The sequence below is a fragment of the Mesoplodon mirus genome, assembly GCF_964341445.2.
Source record: "Mesoplodon mirus genome assembly, chromosome: 2".
Classification (NCBI taxonomy): domain Eukaryota; kingdom Metazoa; phylum Chordata; class Mammalia; order Artiodactyla; family Ziphiidae; genus Mesoplodon; species Mesoplodon mirus.
Genome location: NC_138977.1, coordinates 216,456,069 through 216,475,409, shown reverse-complemented (window position 1 = coordinate 216,475,409; position 19,341 = coordinate 216,456,069). Strand labels below are relative to the sequence as shown.

General features: G+C 47.6%; 1 protein-coding gene across 2 annotated transcripts in view; it reads left to right on the top strand.

Annotated features, from left to right (window-relative positions):
* Positions 1-1,498: 1,498 nt before the first annotated feature.
* GFRA1 (GDNF family receptor alpha 1) overlaps positions 1,499-19,341 on the top strand; it is a gene marked incomplete at both ends in the record, with an annotated part of 219,227 nt that continues 201,384 nt past the window's right edge. The window contains 3 exons of one of the 2 annotated variants that reach the window (XM_082637757.1): positions 1,499-1,553; positions 2,430-2,723; positions 3,890-3,973. In XM_082637757.1, coding sequence (XP_082493883.1) covers positions 1,514-1,553; positions 2,430-2,723; positions 3,890-3,973 — 418 coding nt within the window. The remainder of the gene's footprint in view (positions 1,554-2,429; positions 2,724-3,889; positions 3,974-19,341) is intronic. The other variant, XM_082637758.1, reaches the window with a different exon arrangement.

The window sequence follows — 19,341 nt, the reverse complement described above, 5'->3', positions numbered from 1 at the left end:
GAGCGCTGTGTGTCCTGTGCGCGCTGGCGGAATCTGGCCCCGGGTCCCACCGCCCGCGAGTGTGTGTATCTGCGGCGTCCCTGCCGGCGAGTATCAGAGGGGGCTAGCTGTGTGCTGCGGGGGCAGGCGGAGGGGCCTCTGGCAAAGAACTCTGGCCTCGGAACCCGCTGCCCGCCGCGCATCTCCCAATAAACACTAACATCCCTAAAGGGCATCCGAGCCGGGGCTCTGCTGGGAAATCATCCTGGCCCAACTCGGTCTTCTGAGCTCTCGGAGATTACTGCATCTTTCTTCGTAGCGCAGAGACGTGAGCCTGGAAAGGGAAGGAGAGGGCGAGAACACCCCCCCCCCCATAAATAAATAGATAAACTGGCTTCTCGCCGCAGCTGGAAACGGTCGATTGAGCCCAGGTTGGTGGCATTTGGAGAGAGTTTTCTCATTCTGTCGGCTTGGGAACCCGCCGCCGCTCCCCAACTCCCCTCTACCCCTCTTGTAGGCGCCCCTCAACTTTGGGGCCCAGGGGCGTGCGCGGCGCGGGGCTGCACCTGCCCTGGCGCTCCGGGGCTGCGGGCCCGTGCGCTCGGCCTGGGTGGCAGCGTTGATGCGCCGGACGCCAGGGCGCTGGGCTAGTGTGTGTGCGCGGCGCGGACGCCAGGGAGCAAGCAGAGAACCGAGCGGCGGGTAGGGGCGCAGGAGCCGGGTTTCGGCCCCAACCGGGACGTAGGTTCCCCCTCTCCAGGCTGCCTCGGAACGGAGACGAGCCCGGGGAGGAGGGGATACAGCGATGGGGGGCAGCGATTGGTGGTTTGGGTGGGGAGGGCTGGCTGAGCGAGCAAGCGGGCGCGACGAAGGGGGTGGCGAACTTCCCTGGAGAAGGGGCTTTTTCCGCGAGAAAGAGCTGCCGCCGCCGAGTGCTTAGACTCCAGGTAGCGGCCGGCTCCGCTCGCCCCGCTCGGAAAGTAACGTTATTTATTTTTTTGCTTGCGTTCAGCCTCTTGGGTTGGACCCAATAGACACCCCCTTGGATTTCGGGAGCCCGCCTCCGACCTCTCCAGCCTCCACCCTGCCCGTGCAGGCGGCTCCCCGGAATACACGCACATGCACCCCCGGCACCCCCTCCCCGCGCCCCGACCCGGGCAGGGGGTGGGACCTCACCCGGGCGCTAAAAAGTCCCCCTAGGCGGGAGCAGGGGAGGGCCGAGGGGCGGGGGAGGCTCCAGCACTCTCCGCTCTCGTTTCAAAGCGCGCTCTCCCTTCCAGGTTGGGTCGGACCTGAACCCCTAAAAGCGGAACCGCCTCCCGCCCTCTCGCCAGCAGCCCGCCCGGAGCTGAGTTGCCGGCGGCGGTAGCGGCGGACGGACCGGGGAGTTTTCTCTCGCATTGGATGGAGCTGAACTTTGGGCGGCCAGAGCAGCGCGGCCGTCCGGGGATCGCTGCATGCTGAGCTCCCTCGGCGAGACCCAACGGCAGCTCTGGATTTTCGGGGGGGCGGGGACCAGCTGCGCGCCGGCACCATGTTCTTGGCGACCCTGTACTTCGTACTGCCGCTTCTGGGTAAGTCGAGGCCGCCGCTAGCTTTCTTATCCGCTGAGTCTTCTTGGAGAGTACTAGAGGCAGCCCCCCAGCCCCCACCCCGAAAAAAAAATTGCGGCGCGGGCGCGGTGGGTGTGGGTCGGCGAAGTTTCGTTTTGGGGAAGGGGATCCTGAATCCTCAGCACCCCGGGCTGGGGGGTGGGGCAGGGGCGGCGCGACACTTGCCCGCAGCTTCTTCCTAGGTTTTTGTTTCCTACGTTTTTAATGACCTAGCCTGGCGGGAAATTAAAGCGTCCGAGCCCTCCAGCCCCAAGCCCGACGCCCCTTGCAAGTCCCGGGGAGCTTGCGGAGGCGCGGGGGGGCAGGTGGGGTGTGGGCGAGCACCGGGATAGGAGAGCAAACTTGGAAGGGAAAACTTTTCCCGGAATAGCATCTCGGTGCTCCCCGCCGGGCGGGCCGGGTATCAGGGCTCGCCCTCTCCGCGTGCAACTCCCAGCCCGCCGCCGTTCTCCCCTGCCGAAAGCCCCCGGGCTTCAGTCGGGCCGGGCCGAGAGAGTGGCTGGAGCCGGGGACGGCGGGAGGGCGGCCCTGGAGGCCGAGCAGCCGCTGAGGCTGGTCGGTCCTGGGGCGGCAGGGCCTGCACGCGCGGTGGGCAGCGTTGGCTCGCGGGCAAACCGCGAAAAGCCCGCAAAGCCTCGGGGCGCCCTGGGGGTTGGGTAGGGGGAGACTAGCGGCAGGAGGTGCCCGGACGGGAAGATGGACTCCCAGGCGTAGGGGGGCGGACGCGCTCCGGGAGCCGGGAGCCGCAGAAGGCTGCTCCTGCGCGCGTCCTCCCCCACGGCTGGCGCACCGCGACCCAGCCCAGCCTCACTCACGCTCCCTCCCCTCCCCCACAAGACGTGCTCCTGTCGGCCGAGGTCAGCGGCGGGGACCGCCTGGACTGCGTGAAAGCCAGCGATCAGTGCTTGAAGGAGCAGAGCTGCAGCACCAAGTACCGCACGCTCAGGCAGTGCGTGGCGGGCAAGGAGACCAACTTCAGCTTGACATCGGGCCTGGAGGCCAAGGACGAGTGCCGCAGCGCCATGGAGGCCCTCAAACAGAAGTCGCTTTACAACTGCCGCTGCAAGCGGGGTATGAAGAAGGAGAAGAACTGTCTGCGCATCTACTGGAGCATGTACCAGAGCCTGCAGGGTACGCGACCGTCTTCTTCCCCCTCCCCAGCCCCTGAAGGCAGGCGGGTCCCTAGGCCCGGGGTCCGGCTGACCTCATCCTCCACTCACTTCTCCCCAGCTGCAGAATGAGGACCTTTCATTGGCCCCCAGGGACGTGGGCAGCTGGTGTTTGCTGCTGGTCTGGTTGTTGGAAAACCGGTGAGCGGGTGAAGGGACATCCTAGGGACCCCGCTGACCTCTTTGAAACTTGGTCAGAACATCGAAGTAGGAATCCGTTAAAGGCCTGGTTTCACAGAATAATCCAAAGGCTTGCACTGCATCTTGCCTGGAGTTTCCCCCTCTCTTCTTTCCTTCTATCTATACTGACATAAGATAAAGAATTGAGAATGAAAGGTCCAGTGGAATCTATTCTATCTTTACCTCCCTCAAACCTGATCAAAGGCAGATGTGGGAAAAATTTTTTTTTGTCATCTTAGATTAGCTGAGTCTTAAACCAGCTGGTGTAGTTCAGTCTTGGTTAATGCAGAAGTGGCTCAGAGAGGGAAAGGTCTACTTGTCATAGCCATCCATTACAAGGGCAATTTTTTGGTCCTTGTGTGCCAGAGGTGGCTCATGTTTGTAAATCTAACTCAAACATTCAGTGCATTCATTCTCCACTGAGTCTCAGGTTGAAAATTTGTAATATACAGATTTGACCTCGCAGCTGCCACTTCCTCCAGAACCTATTAATGAAAACCTGTTTCAGAGACTGAGTGTTTAATAGCCAGGGTACCTGCTTTCTGACTGCATGCCATTTTTTGGGAGTAAGAAAAAGGGCCAGCTTTTGGGCCAGCTTTCTTGCCAGCTTTCTTCTATTGGCTCCTGGAGGCAAGCTGGGCTTGTGATGTCACGGGTTCCTTCCTCTCTGATTTCATTCCTTTGCAAAGGGTGGGAGAGTTTTCTGGCAAGTTCAGGCTGGGTTGCTCTCCAATGTTTTCATGGAACTATGGGGAGAGCAAGGACAACAGAGGCAGAGGGAATGAAAAGAAATAACCAGAGCCAAATAGATGCATTTGAAATCTTTGAAAGTTTCAGCATCTTTTTGTTACACAATTATAACATAATTAGAATTCAGATTCAGTAACAAAAACTGACTGAAATATGTCTATTTTCCAGATCTGAGCCCAATCTTTCTGTTGTTTTTAGGGAATGATCTGCTTGAAGATTCCCCATATGAACCAGTTAACAGCAGATTGTCTGATATATTCCGGGTAGTCCCATTCATACCAGGTAAGCAGATTTATACTTCCACTCTGATGCCTTCGCCTGCTTGAAATCCATTGGCTTACATTCTCTTTGGCTCTCAAGTAGTGTATAAGTAGATAGTTGAATGGCACAGTGTTTCTGGGAAATTAGAAATAGGATGATGATAATGAAGAGGCAGAATGCCTAGAGATGATTGTATGACTTGAAAGTAATTCTAAATGAAGTAATGTTGTGTGGTGGTTTGAGAGAGGTTGGAAGGAGGTGACTTTGTTGAATTTTTTTTTCCACATTAAAATATGATTGGCCAACTCTTGCAAAGGGAGTGCCACTTCTGTCTGTAGGTGGCAATCGTATTCCCTTCTTGCTGCCTACAGTACACAGTGCCTCCCTGGAAATGGGATATATTTAAATGATGCCACTTTACTTTACGAGACGCCTGAAGATAATCTTAGATTGTTGAAGAATTTTGGTTGGACTCACTTGTCTGCCTTTGATTTAAAAGATTAAGCTCAACCATTTGTTAACAGTTCTGTTTTTGTTGTTTCTAATTTTTCCTGAGCAAGTGTGTACATATACAGGAGAATGTATTACTGACCTTTCAAAAGTGGTCTCAGTTCCCATAGTCTGTTTTGTCTCTCTTTGCAAATCTACATGTGGTTTGGAAGTGACCTTCGTTTTCGAACTAAGTTTTTCTTAACATCTGCATTCAGACAGTCCCATAAATAATGAGTAAGGCAGTGATTTCCCTTAATGACATACAGATTCCAGACTGATGTTGACTTTTTTTGTTTACAGTTAAGACTTTTTCTCAAGTATATATAGCCATCACAAATTGTATGTTTCTTGGTTAACCATGGTGGTTCATGTTGAATTTGTTTCTATGAGGTATGGTGGTTTGGTACTGGTGAGAGTGTTCTGGTGTTCTAAATGTTTTATGTTTTCCTGCAGAAAGACATAGAACCAAGGAAGTATGTAAATACTGAAATTATGTGTGGTTGTATTATACACACATTCATTCATTCATTCATTCACGGACATCCATTCTACATACATTCTCGCCTTTGGGATTTTGGCAGTGAGCCCGACAGATGTCATATCTGCCCTCGTGAATCTTAGAGGCAGCCAGCAATTGACATTATTAAGCTCTTATTATGTTCCAGGTACTGTTTAAGATCTCTTCGTCATTAACTTCTGTAGTCATCATCAAGTGCATCTTAGATATTGTTATTTCCATTTTAGAGATGAGATGATTGAGGCAGGGTGAACTTAGGAAACCAGCCCAAGATCACAGAGCTCCTAATCGGTGGACCGAGAACTTAAACCTATATTTGTTTGCAAGATTTTGTAACATCTGCCCCTTGCTGCTCAGAATGTGGTCCTCAGACCAGCAGCGCTGACATCACCTGGGAGTTTGTTAGAAGTGTGGAATCTCAGGCTCCACCCCAGAGCTACTGAATGAGAATTTGCATTTTAAGAAGATCCCTGGGCTGGGTGCTTCATATGCACATGAAGCTTGAGAAGCACTCCTCTATATTATGCTTTTGGTTCAGAGGACGTGTGTGTGTGTGTGTGTGTGTGTGTGTGTGTGTGTGTGGTCTGTTTCAGGTTAAAATATAAGGGGACAAGTTTAGTATCAGAGGTGTTCATATATTATCCTGAATAAAGCTGATAACTTCCACCGCAAATCCCTATTAATGCCATCTGTCCCTTTGGCCCAGCCAGGACAGTGGCTGAAGGCAGTGAAGCAGGGATGCACAGACAAGAGTATACGACCATCTGAGCTCTCATGGGAGCAGGTCAGTAGGAACTAGGATGGGGTGCCAGAAACCAACCTGGCCTTCCTAGCACCGTGAGGGGCAGTGCCTCTTGCTGGCTGCCTGCATTACTGAGGAAGCATTACTCCTCAGTCTTTGCACTGACGCCTGGAAGGATACGAACCTCCCCAGGGACAGTGAGAGTGAGGAAGTAGGTAAGGGGGAAGGTTCGTTTGGGTTTTAATTTCAAAACTGTTATGAGCTATAGGGCTGCAATAGACTCATTTCCCCCTCTCTGGGTGTCTCTTTTCTTGGTATAATGAGGCCATTGGAGTAAAAATCTCCAGTCCTAACAGCCCTCCTCTGTGCTCCTCCATTTGCTCTTTTCAATCCTTGCATTCATTCTCCACTTAAAGTGACTTGGTCATTCTCGGATACCACCGACTTGTCCAGATTTCTTTGGTGAGTGTCAGAAATTCTTCCACGTGGACCAAGTCCCCCTTATTCATTTTTTTGGATCCCTCTCTCAAACTGGCGTCTTTTCATAGCAAATATGACCCTCAGTTTGTGAGACCCAGCCTACCGAGGTCCCAGAAGCCATAATGAATTACTCAGAGCCAGGAAGGTCTTGTCTAGAGCTACATTTTATATCTCAAGGGCGTTGGATTTAGGTTCCAGCTGTAATGAGCTTTGACCTCTGACAGTGACTGTGTTCCTTAAGTGGGTATAGGAAAGCCAAATGGAGCCTTAAGAGGTTTTAAGTCATTGAGTAATGCATATTATCCAGTTTGGCATTTGTCGGATGGACAGGGACGGAGGATCAGGATGATGAGTGTTGCTGTTGATGAGAATCTCTCTGTCTTGAGAGTCTCTCTGAGGAAACCAGGACCACAGGGCCTTTGCCTTTTACAGATAGGGTAGTAATGAGAGTTTCCATATTTGGATTTCTCTGCCCAAGGGGAAGAGGATGTTTATCCACATACACTAAGTGTGAGCTGAATCCTCTCACCGAACAAGACATGTTTGACGTTCTTGAGTTTCCATTTTCTTTGGACTCTTTAAACCCACGGCCACCTTTGCCATTGTTTACTTGATCACCAGTTAAAAGGCCATATTGAGATATTATCCATGGCGGGAACAAGGAAGAGAACAAAAATAAGGTAGAATCTAAAAACTGTCATCTGAGGCCTGAGCTACAGAAGGGAAATAAAGCAGCCTAGTCTGGTGAGAATTGCAGTGGGAGGTTGGAGGGATTATTCTCCTGGAAACGCAATAGCGGAAGCGGAAGCCTTGGCCTCTAAGGCACTTTGAAGGGCTCTAGGAAGTGCCTTTTCTGTGAGTGGATGCTGGTGTGGTTTTTAGGGGTCTCACGAGGCAGTGGGCTAGAGGACACAACGGAAAAAGTGAGCCAGTGCACGAGGACGTTGGAGGAGAGGAGAGAACAAGGAAAGTGTCTTGGGAGCCAAAAGGGCAGAGCTCTGTGGCGCTCAGACCTATCAGGTGGTGTTTCACATCTGTGTCTCTCAGCCACAACTCTGCTCTTTAACCTCCATTCTGCTTCACCTTTTCTTCTTCACAAACGTTCAAGAAGCAGCAAGAAATAGTGATTTGAAAGGAAGATGAGCCTGTTTGCAATCTTTTTGGACTCTCTGGAGGGCGAGAGCAAAGCAGTGAGAAATTTGGAAAGTGCAATGGGTGCAGAGAAAAGCCTGAAGATGGAGGATCAGAGGGAGGATGTAAGGCCGTCTATGGCAGCGAGAGATGAAAAAAAGGGCTCCAATGTTTAAAAGTATTGATTGGGAGGTTAGATTTTGTAGAGAAGAATAAAGAAATGCCAGACCTTCCTAAAATGTAATCAAAGTTGATGGTATTGTAAACAAGAGTCAAGTGGAGAGATCATGGGGAAAGAGTGATGCTGGGATTTTTTTTTTTTTTAACATCTTTATTGGTCCTGATGCTGGGATTTGAACATCCTAAATCTGATTTGGTGAATGACAAAGTTCTACGTCTCTGGCTTTGCCACCATTTCCCTACCAAGTCCCAGGAGTGGCTTAGACCTTCCCAGGAAGCCTTAGGATTTTGAGATTGGTCCCCAAGTAGTGGGAAATGCCTTGCCCAGAATCAGATGCCCCTAAACTCTCTTTTGAGCCTGTCCCCCCACCTTTTTTTTTTTTTTTTGCGGTACGCGGGCCTCTCACTGTTGTGGCATCTCCCGTTGCGGAGCACAGGCTCCAGACGCACAGGCTCAACGGCCATGGCTCACAGGCCCAGCCACTCCGCGGCATGTGGGATCTTCCCAGACTGGGGCATGAACCCGTGTCCCCTGCATCGGCAGGCGGACTCTCAACCACTGCACCACCAGGGAAGCCCGAGTCTGTCCCCTTTTTGAATGCTGCTATCAATAAGGAGCCATGTTTAGCATTTCTGTTTTAATGTACCATCATATATGTGTAACTATTAAACAAAAACTTGCCTAAAATTTTTGTATGTTGAAGAAGAGCCGTATAAGATCATCTGCTGTCTTGTCAAATCATGATAAGAGAGAAGGGCTTGTAAACACCAGCTGCTAGGGGTATATGGTGGCCCTCTCCTTTCCACTCATCTCTCTAATTGTGTTGTCACTATATTTGAGAACTCCTGTAAGTTCTTTTTCATCTATTCTGGCATATGGTACATTCCTTTGTAGGCTAGCTTGGCCCTGCCCTTCCTCTCTAAGCCACATCACCTCTCCAGTCAAGCTCACTGAGGAATCCATTCCCAGGTATTTCATGTGCGTTCACTTTCCCATGCCTTGACACTTGGCTTTGCCTTTGTTTGGGAGGTTTCTCTTAGTTCTTCAAGACCAAGATCAGGTTTCATCTGTGAGGGCCATGCTTGGCATTCCCCCGACAGGCACCTCCACTCAGGACTCTCTCATGCTGCAATTCACTCTTGCCTTTATGATAGCTGTTAATCACAGATTATCAGGAGGACTTATTTCTGTGTCTGTCTTTCCCACTGGAAAGTCGGGGATTTGCTTGTCGTGGCGAGTGTTCGCTCAGCACCGAGCATCTTTCCTGGTTCTGAGCAGGCGTCTCATTAACAATGAGTGGTTGAATATCAGAGAAAGGACTTAGAGATCGCCTCATCCTCTGCTTTTACAGAACTGAAGTTCAAAGAGGGGAAGCAATTTGGCCAGGGCCACACTGCTGGAGGGTCACCTCCAGAACCTTTACTTGGCCCTGCCTTTGGGGAGATCAGTGTCAGCCTCTTTCTCTAGCGCATACTCTCTGGACAGACCTCATCCATCTCTGGGACCTCAGCTACCATGTACAACGATGACCCAGAGCCTCCCCTCCTACGCCACCCTCTCCTGAGCTCTAAACCAGCATTTCCAGCTGAATCCTGGATGATTCCATCTGGATGTATCTCAGTTACTTCAAATTCAGCACATCCAAAAAGGGTCTCATCATCCCTCCCCTTTTCTCCTTGCATCCTCTCTTCCTGAGTCTCCTGTCTTATATAATGACGTTATCTGCCTAACTCACGAGCTTTGGAATCATCTCCAGCATCTCCTCTACCCTCCTCACTCCTTCCACTGGACCCATCACTAAGTCCTGCTGAAATTGCCTGCTGCCTTTTGGATTGCTCTTCTCTCTCCATTCCCTTAATCTACCCACCTTATCTTTTACTTGAACTTTGCATTGGCCTTCTTACTGGCCCCACCCTTGTGTCTAGTCTCTCCCAGTCCAACCTGGCCACCCACTGCCAGGTATTACCTTAACACCTTGGTGACTTCCAGGAATGATCTGGTTTCAGTCTCCCTTCATAGATTCTTCTATTAATCGACCTGCTATCTCACCCCAGCGACCCCATGTCTAAACAACCCAGGTTGACCGGCTGCTGTCCCACCAGTGCTCTGGGCAGCTTCACGCCTCTTCATCTTTGTACGCGATGGTGAAAGAACATGTGCTCTGGAATTCCACTCACCTGGGTGCATCCCCAGCTCTGCCGCTTACTTTGTCTTGGGCAGGTCATTTGATCTCATTGTACCTCAGACTTATTGGATGTAAGATGAGATGATGATAATGCCTCCCTTACAGGTTCTTGGGAATTAAAAAGGCTATATGTAAAATGCCTTGCTTAGTGCCTGAACTATAATTGGTCCTCAATAAATCTCAGTCATTTTTTTTTTTTTTTTTTTTTTTTGCGGTACGCGGGCCTCTCACTGTTGTGGCCTCTCCCGTTGCGGAGCACAGGCTCCGGACGCGCAGGCTCAGCGGCCACGGCTCACGGGCCCAGCTGCTCCGCGGCATGTGGGATCCTCCTGGACCGGGGCACGAACCCACGTCCCCCGCATCGGCAGGCGGACCCTCAACCACTGTGCCACCAGGGAAGCCCAAATCTCCGTCATTTTTAATGCTGTACCAAGGCCGTGTTAGTTGTTGGCTCACTCCTGACTCCAAGAGTGGGACTCTTTTTCCGCAGACCGTATTCCCGGATCAGGGAACAAGGATCCTATGTCTTGAAAAGGATAGCAACCCCAAGCCTTCAGGAAGCCTGCTCATAAACTGGCTTGGACAAGAAATAAGAAATCTATCCAATATATAAAGGGCCCTGGAGGAAGCCCTATCTCTTAATAACCCAGTTTGAGTCTTAAATCCCCTTTGGGGAAGGTCTTCCTTTTTCCTGCTCTGAATCCCCCTGTTCCTCTGAGGCCCTATCCTTCCTTAAGCTCTTTGGTCGGAGGTGAGTTTGCTGCAGCTGGCTATCACCCGGGGTGGGAGCTCTTCCTGTGCTTAAAGATTCTTGTGATCAGCCTACCCTTCTCAGCTTGACTGATTCCCATTCTTCTAACCTCTCCCCATAAATCTTCTTTGCAATGCCCCTCATAGCAGGGAGAATTACTGCTCCCTGAGAAGGGCATGCCTTAAAGCTGGGAGAGGCTTCCGTCTCCACAGGCTCTGCTAAGTACACTTACATTTCACTTTCACACACCACTACTTTTGGCTTTTATCCTCTTGCTCTCCAGCCCCTCAGCGACCCATTTTTATTGTACAACAGTAAGAAATTACAAACAGATAGAAAAGGAAAGCAAATTTAAACCACTCATAGTCTCTGCTCTCAAAGATAACCACTGTAAACATCTGATACGAGCCTTTTCAGGTTTTTTTCATATATATATATATATATATATATATATATATATATATGAATATATATGTGTGTGTGTATACATATATATTTATCTTATTTTTTCTTTTTTACAAAAATGAAGTTGCAGTCTACACACGCTTTCTTATTACCTGCCTTATGACCTGAGGAATCTGTGTCTTCTTGTGTCACTGGCCACTTCCTAAAGGCAAATTTTATTATTTAGATTAACTGTCAACCTCAAGAAGTTTCATGAGTAAAGCGTCAGGTCATTCCACTGTCTAGATACTTCTGGCAGAGGCCAGAATGTTCCAGTGCAGGCTGTGAACTTAGAGACAGTGAAATGTTTTGCATAGAGTTACTGTAGGTCCCGTTACCAGAAGAGGGGAGATAAAACATCAGTGAGTGACAGGTAATTGCATGAACTGAAGATTGTTACAAGGTGCAAAATTATTTATAGCCAATATGTCTGTCCTCATTCCTTTTCCTTAGTCCTCTGAAGTATTTCTTTCTGCCATCTCTTAATTTTTCTGCTGTCAAAGCTTATTCTTTCCAAAGGATGTCCATTTTTGTTCTTTGGAATACAGTGGGGAATTCTCTAGAGAAGTTACCGGGATTCTTTGGTCCAAAGAGCACTGGTCTGGGAGTCAGGAGATTGTGTTCTGCTTCCAGCTTTACCTCTAACTAGCTGGTGACTTGGACAAGTGTCTTCCCTTCCTTAGAGACATCTCCTCCTTTTGTAAAATGAGGGCAGTGGATGAGGATGACCGGTAACATATTTTCCTTCTTTCTCTAAGGGCCTGCATATTGAATCTTGTATTATTCTGTGACTTAGAGTTTTTCTTTCTAGCCTTTTCTTCACGCTAGAGAAACTCGTCATCTTGCCATATATATTTTTCATATTAATAACATTTATAAAGTATGATTTATTCAATATGTACCTTACTTTGAACCAGAATGTATTTAAAGCATCTCATTTGAATACCTGGAAGAAGATAAAATAAGAAATAAGGGGAGAAAATAAGGAAAAGGGGAAAATGATAGTTGTAGAGCGAAAAGGAAGCCAGGAGTGAGTTCAGAAGCCAAAATGCATGTCATAAGATTATATTTAAACAAATTAAATTATCAGAAGTACTGTGTGAAAACAAAGGGGTAAATAAAATCCCTGGATTGTAGGTGCCGTAGGACTTTTGGAGGTCATTCTAGTCCAATCCCCTTATTTTACTGATAAGAAAACTGAGAGTTCCATAAATTTCTAGGACAGTAAAACATAAATTGTCTAGGACAGTGATGACAAGTAAAATTAGGTATGTGTTTGTTTTTAAATGGTTTTTTGAAACTCTCCATCTCCTGGCATTTCCCTGCCTCCTTTAAAATTGTCCTTCACCTGCCCCTCGGCCCCTTTTAGGATACCAGACTTTGTTCACACAGTTAGGGTGAGAAGCACAGCCTTCGACTTTAGTTAAGTGGGTGGCTGTCCATTGTTTCGGAATTGTTTCAGAACAAGGGTTATTAAATAGGTCTCTGTTTGGTAACAGAAGCCAGTGGCCAGAATGTTGATATTCATATTTTTTGGCCCCTTCAGAATTGTCTGCAAGGAAAACTGAGAAATTATTTGTCTCTTTACACCCTCTCAGCCTCCAGGTTAAAAAAAAAATTAATCTTTTGTCTGGAATTTTTTTGTTAAAGAAGCTAACCGCTTCCCGTAATTTAGAGACTCAACTAGCTGGGTCAGTGATGAGAACGAATGGGTAATTTGCATAAGGGGCTAATTTATTATGTCCCCTGGGCATTTCTTTCATCTCTCTTCCCATTCTAATTAATGTTCTAAGAGGGTCTATCACCATATCAGAAATTAGGGGTGAAAGCAGCCACTGTTAACCTTTATTCTTATGATTTTTTATCTTCTTTGATCTTTTAACCATTTTCTTTTCATAGCCAGGGATTTGCACAGATTGGGCTGGGGAAAGCATGGAGAGGAGATTTTAGGGGTATGCTCTTTTCTGATCTTTCTTCAAATAGTAGGCTGTTGTAAAAATAAAAATGACTCAGGATAGCTCTCTAACCACAAAGGGATTTGTAAAACACACAGAAGGGTACGGTCACGGTACAGAATTGTTTCTAAATTTGAGCCCTCTAGAACATCTATATGAACATGTATATACACATGCACAGATATATATGTATATATCTGCCTGTTCATGTGTGTGTATATTTATAGTGTGTGTGAGTGTGGATGTCTGTATTATTAAACATTTTGCCTCAAAAAGATCTTCCTTGACACGTGTTTCAGTTGGTTCTGGCTGTGACAAAGGCAGCTATGGGTGAGAGAGTGTGACACAGCTGAGGAAAGGCAAGAGAACAAGCAATTTCTTCGAAAATCAATTGCAATTTACTCCTACTAAATTAGCCCTCAGTCCGCTGTGTCCAAGCATTAGCATATGACAGACTTTTAATCACTTGGTCAAATGCCTATTTTTGGTCAAACCACAGTTGTCTCTGGGACTCTGCCTGTAGTCCTAGAGCTGTGTTATCTCCAGACCTGCAGTCTCTTTAAAGAGGAGGTAAGTGTGGGGAGAGGAGTTCCTTGGGGAGCCCCTGAGTGCCCTGCACGGGCTGGGCTGCCTGTTCAAGGCCATTATTTCCTTTTGGTCCCCAACCACGCTAAAAGGTAGGTATAATGATCTCTGATTTTTGAGAGGGAAACCTGAGATCAGAGAGGTTGATTAATTTTCTCAGTGCCACACAGCCAGTAAGTGGAAGAGTTAAGTTTCGCATCTTATTTCTGCATCTCCAAAGCCTGTGCTCTTTCTACTGTTATGTGATGAAATTTTAAGTACCAACGTGATCCTTTATTAAGGAGGAACTGTCTAGATCCTACTCTACCTCCTTAATTCCCAGTTTCCCTTCCTCTGTCTTCCACCTTAAAACACTGTTTGACAAAAAACCTTTCAAGTTGAAATATAAGCCAGTATCTATTATTTTAATATTTAGCCTTGCATTCCGATCGGTTCTTAATTGACAAGCAAAATCCAGAACATGCACGCTATTAAAACCATTCCTGCGGAACTGCAGAAATATTAACCAGAGAAGAAATTTCTGGATTGTATCTTTTTTCATTTCAGTGTGAGATGGAAGGTTTCTAAAGTAGAACAGAATGCCTAGGGCCATTTTTTTTTTGTCATGTTGTCATATAAATAGCAGTACACAGTGGTAAAGAAAGGAATACATAGTTTAAGGTGACCTAATATGTTATTCATTTGTCTTCTGTCACGCTGGTACTACTTTCCTTTACGTCCTTCCTAATGGTCTAAGAAACACCGTGCCAACTGTTATTTCTCTTGCCTTTTGTACATGATTGTTTTGTGTACAGTTAATTATGTATGAAAATAAGTATTGATTGCATTCTTTGTAGGAATAGGCCAGCAGCGTTCTTAAAGCCCATGTTTATGAAATGTTTCATTGATCCCTGTTAGTATGAGTTTCAAATAAACTCTTTATAAGAAGATACCGGGAGACTGGAGAATTCTGGAGAGTCCTTGATGGAACCATTATATTCTTGTATGCTTGAGAATGGCAAGTGGCATTTGAATGGGAGAAGGAGTGAACAGGCTGGAACTCTAAACATAGTCCCAGTTGAAAATGGTTACCCTCCCCATGAGACCTTAAGAGAAATAAAAATTGTAATGACAACAGCGGTGAGAGGCAATGAACTAGGTGTTTTACATGCAATAACTTGTGTCAACCTTGTTTAGTAGAAGGTGTTCTTAGCCCCACTTGGTAGATAAGAAACTGAGACCCAAGTAAGGAACTGGCCTGAGGGCACACGCCTAGGAATGGGCAGAACCACGTTCTCACCCAGGAAGTCTGGCTCCAGAACCCGTGCTGCAGCGTCCATTTGCATACATATAACCAGAGAGATACTGCCTGAAAGTCAAGAGCACAAACTGCATGAAGAGGTCTTAGACACTTTGTACTGAGCTATATATATGTGTGTGTATGTGTATGATGTATACATATGTAATATATATTATATATTATGTATAAAATAAGTATAATATAATGAAGAGAAGAATTGGTCAGTTTCTGTGATCTCTCTTAATTTTCAGTATTTTGGTGTGATGGAATGGCATTTCTGCCAAATTCGTTCATCACATGTTTATTGAGAACTTACTGTGAGAGGCCTTAGGTGATTCAGAGGTAAATAGGACCCTGCCATTGCCTGTTAAGAATTCTCTTTTTTGTTTTAGGGCTAGGTATAAAACAAATAAGTTATGTTGCAAAGTGGTAGGTGAATGAGCAAAACTCCCTACAAGGCTCAGATGTAGCCCTAAGAAGGGAATAACTGACTAGATGGAGTTATGGGTCAGAGAGGGCTTGCTGAAGGGGACTCTGAACTGGGCTTTGAGGAGTAGGTAGGAGTTTGATAAGGAGGGGTGGTTGGGGAGGGCATTCTAGGCAGCGGCAACAGCATGGGCAAAGGCACTGAGTGTCCAGGGTGCTGTAATAAGCTGCTTTCTATGGCAGGGGCCCTCGGTATGAGCAGTGGTGGGAGAAGAGTTGGGCAGAGAGGCAGGTTTGCCACGCTCAGGGGCTTGGCCTTTGTCTCAGCAGAACCAGGGAAGGATGATGGCTAATGGAACTCAGCACTGTTGGGATTTTTAGGTCGAATCATATGAAATTGCCATTTTTGTAGGTCAGTGTGGTAGAATAGCACACATTTCATATGGCTCAATTTTATATAGTTTTGTGTCATAAAAGCATACACAGGGGTCTGGATGCTTCCAGACTAGAGAAGGACATAGGTCTGCTGTTAGGGTTAGTAACTCCTCATCTCAGAAGGTACCTGTTTGCCTTAGCTCCTGATGGCTTCTCTCTCAGAGACCTTCTCCTTGGGGGGAAAAGATGCACAAGGCACCCAGTGCACACAGCTCCCCATTTAGGTGCCCAAGGCCGGCAGAGGAGCAGCAGTCAGTGAGGCCACCTGGGCCTCACAGGGTGGTCCTGGGAAGGGACTGAGGCACATGGAGAGCAGGGGACAGCAGAGCAGAGAGGTGCCAGCAGGAGTGAGTGCGGGAAGCAGGGTGGTCTGGAGCCAGGTCATGAAAAGTCTTCATGCTCAGGGGCATTTTGGCTTGTAACAGGAGAAAGGGTGCCATTGAAAATTGTTCAGTGGGGCCCCTTAGACACTGAGTGACCTAGCTGGTGAAAGGAGGCAGCCTGGAGGTCAGTGGGAATGTGGACAGTCTTGGACCCCCCAGAGGAATGGCTCCCCATCTGCCTTCTGCAAAGCCCCAATCCCGACCCCAGGGCTGCCCTCTAGCCTGAAATCAGGATGGGCTTCTGCTTTCTGATTTGGGGACAGTGGTCAGGCATGGGCGTTTGGATCTCCAGGCCAGAGCTGTCCTCCTGGCTGGGGGAGATGGCCCTGACCTACCTGTCTGTGGTCCACCTGTTGGGAGGACTCGATGTATGGCTTGTTTCTTTTCTATGTACTATTTTATTCTTCTGGCTCCCTAGTCCTGGGTCTCACTTGGCAGTTTTCTGCACTACATTCTCGACTTGCTTCAGAACATTACACAAGAGACTGTCTGAATAAAAACGCAAAGATTCTAAATGCAGGGAGTTGTCTTAATTGAAAGAGATGCCCGCTAACCCCAGGGCAAGCCGGGTGAGAGAGGGATGAGGTGGGAGGGCCTTTGGGCCCGCGGCCAGTAATTACCGCAGCTCACAGAGCAGCTCCGAAGAAGTGAGCAAACCCTCTCTGTCCTTCTTTGAGCCCAGGGTGTGTTTATGACGTTGTTTTAATGATACCGTTGGGGTGGGAAAGGGGAGAGGTGATGCTACTGCCGATTTCCTGGAAGAACACACCCAGAGCTGGGCAGCTGTATCCTCAAGAGCCACCAGGCAGACTATCTGTATTCATTCCAGAGATTGGGGTGGGGCTGGGGAGGGACAGGGCATGAGGTCCCAGTGATCCTAGGAAATTATGAAATGCAGAATAGCAGCGGTAAAGAGTAGAGTTTTGGGGTTAAACACACCCAGGTTTGAGTTCCACATTCTAGCACTTACTAGCTGTGGGACCCTGGGTTAATAGAGACTCTGCCTGTAAATGGGGATAATAATAGTATCCAATTCATAAGGTTATTGGTGGTGACACTTAGGAAGAACACTGGAAAGTGCTTGGGAAATGGTAGGCGAGTGACTGCCAGTCGCTTCCTTTGATGTGCACCCTAACTCCCTTCTCCCTCCTCTCCCAATGAATTAGCATGAAACAGCAATAGTAGATCGAGTGGATGTAGATTTTTTTCTGCTCTGAAAGAATAAAAAGACACCAATAGCCGTACTGGAAATGATGATCACCAATTCAGTTCAGTCCAAAACATCAATTATCTTCTCTAAAAATAAGAGTAGTCACATTCTCTGAGAACCTACTCTGCGCCTGGCACTGTGCTAGTTGTTGGGGGGATGATGAAACCAGAAAGAGGGCACAGAGCACAGGGAGTGCCAAGGAGGGAGCGGGAAGAGGAGCAACAAAGGGAACGGGGATGCAGGAAAGAAAAGAAAGCTCTGGAAGGAGGTGGCCGAGACTGGGGTGCAGGGCTTTGGGGAGTGGACTCCAGGTGAGCCAAGGCAGTCGTCGGCGGGCAGGAAAGGAGAGGAAACCCAGCACAGAAAATTAACATTAGATACGCTAGCCCCGTGTTGAGCGGCTGCTAGCATGGTGAAAACCTAGTGTGTCTTTTTCCTGGTCATTCTCAAGAATGTTTAAAAAAACGTAATGTTTGCAAACAAAGTAGAAACAGTCGAAGCATTGTTTTCTATTAGCAGTATAAGGTTCACTGGCTATGGGTATTTTTTCATTCTTGTCTTCCAAATTGTAATTTTAAAAGATGAGGCATTTCATATTCAAGAGTTTCCTTTGTCTGAAATAAATTATTCATTTCTACCCACTTTCAGAAACAATGAACATAATACTTAATGCATCACAATTAAGCGGGTGTAGCTTCATATAAAATTATGTTCTGTGCATTTTGGTGGCAAACAGAGCAGTGTATCCTATATCTTGTCGACATTTGTTCCTCATAAGCAAAACACAAAGAAGGAGAGACTCAGAAGTGTGTTTTCTTTCCTCTCATGGTGGAGGAGGGGTAACTTTAGACCCAAGCAGCCTTGTTTTTGACATTCCACAGCTGTTGGGGGCTATGTCACTGGGCAGAGAAAGTGAACTTACTGCTACTATATCGTGCATGGGGTCAGGTGAGGGTCAGAATCCTTGAGCACTACCCATTCATTTCAGTCCCCTTTGTCTGGGTTTGAGATCCCTCTAGAATCCTCTTTTAGAAGGGCATTGCCTGGAAATGACCTCCTTTTGGCTTTAGTGGCAACTGCTTCTTGAATGCTGGCTGGTTGGCCATGTGTACCTTTTCCGAGGATCTGGCTTTTTGAAATACCTTTTTTGTGTGTGACAAGATTCCTCCTTAGGAAAATAGGCATTGCCAGCAAGGATTGAGATGTCCATGGAAAGCCTCTTCAGGCTTGCAGGTTTAGCTGTGAAGGTCCGCAGGAACTCAAGTTCCCAGCTCTGAGGTCAGAGTCAAAGCTGGCTATGACTGCCAGACAGCAATTGTGGGAAACATTACTTGCGAAATGCCTGCTGGCTGCCCAGCAGTAGGATACCAGATGCCTTCACAGATTATTTCATTTAATCCTGAGTGTTGGTCCAGAGTGGCATTGGGGCATTATTTACATCTTATATAAGAGGAAACCCAAACTCAGAGAAGTTGAGTGACATGCCTAAGGCCACACAGCTAGTTTTTGGAAGATGTCGAGTTCAAGCCAGGTTTGTCCAGCTCCTAAGGCCTAGGTCCTTGCATGCTCTTCTGCTTGTTGCCTTTTTGATTGCTAGGTCAAGAACAAAAGCAACCAAATGCAAGATGGGTTCTCAGGTACCTCTGGTCTAAGCTCGTTTTGTATTTGAATGAAACAATGGCACCTTTCGAATTTTAGGGAGGCTTAGGAAGAATACCCTGGACTTGGTCAGAAATTTTCCCAGACGCTTCCGTGCCCTTGACTCTGGTTTAGTTTGTCAAGTACCTGCCTGGGCTGGACTGACTGCGCCTAGTGCACAGGCGCTCACAGGGTCTCTGATTCCACCTGTGTGCCGATGCCGCTCCTCTGGGTTTCCTGCCGGGTCCCTTGCTCTGACCAGTATTTCCCTTGGAGTCTCTGGACTCTCAGTTTGAGGAACCCTCTTTGAGCATATGTCCATCCAGCTGCCTGCTGGGTAGTGCCCCCCAAGTGTTTGAGTTATCCTGGCTGTAACTCAAACATGCTTCATGTTGAACTCACCTTCTCTCTTAAGCGTGGGGAACCAGAAAGAGGCCTGTTTAGAACTTTAGGGAGGTATTTTTATAGTCTGGGGGGGGAGTCGTGCTGAAGTGTTTGGAGTCAGCCCTGGGTTTGCATCCCGACTTCATCGTTTCATGACTTTGGTGAGTTATT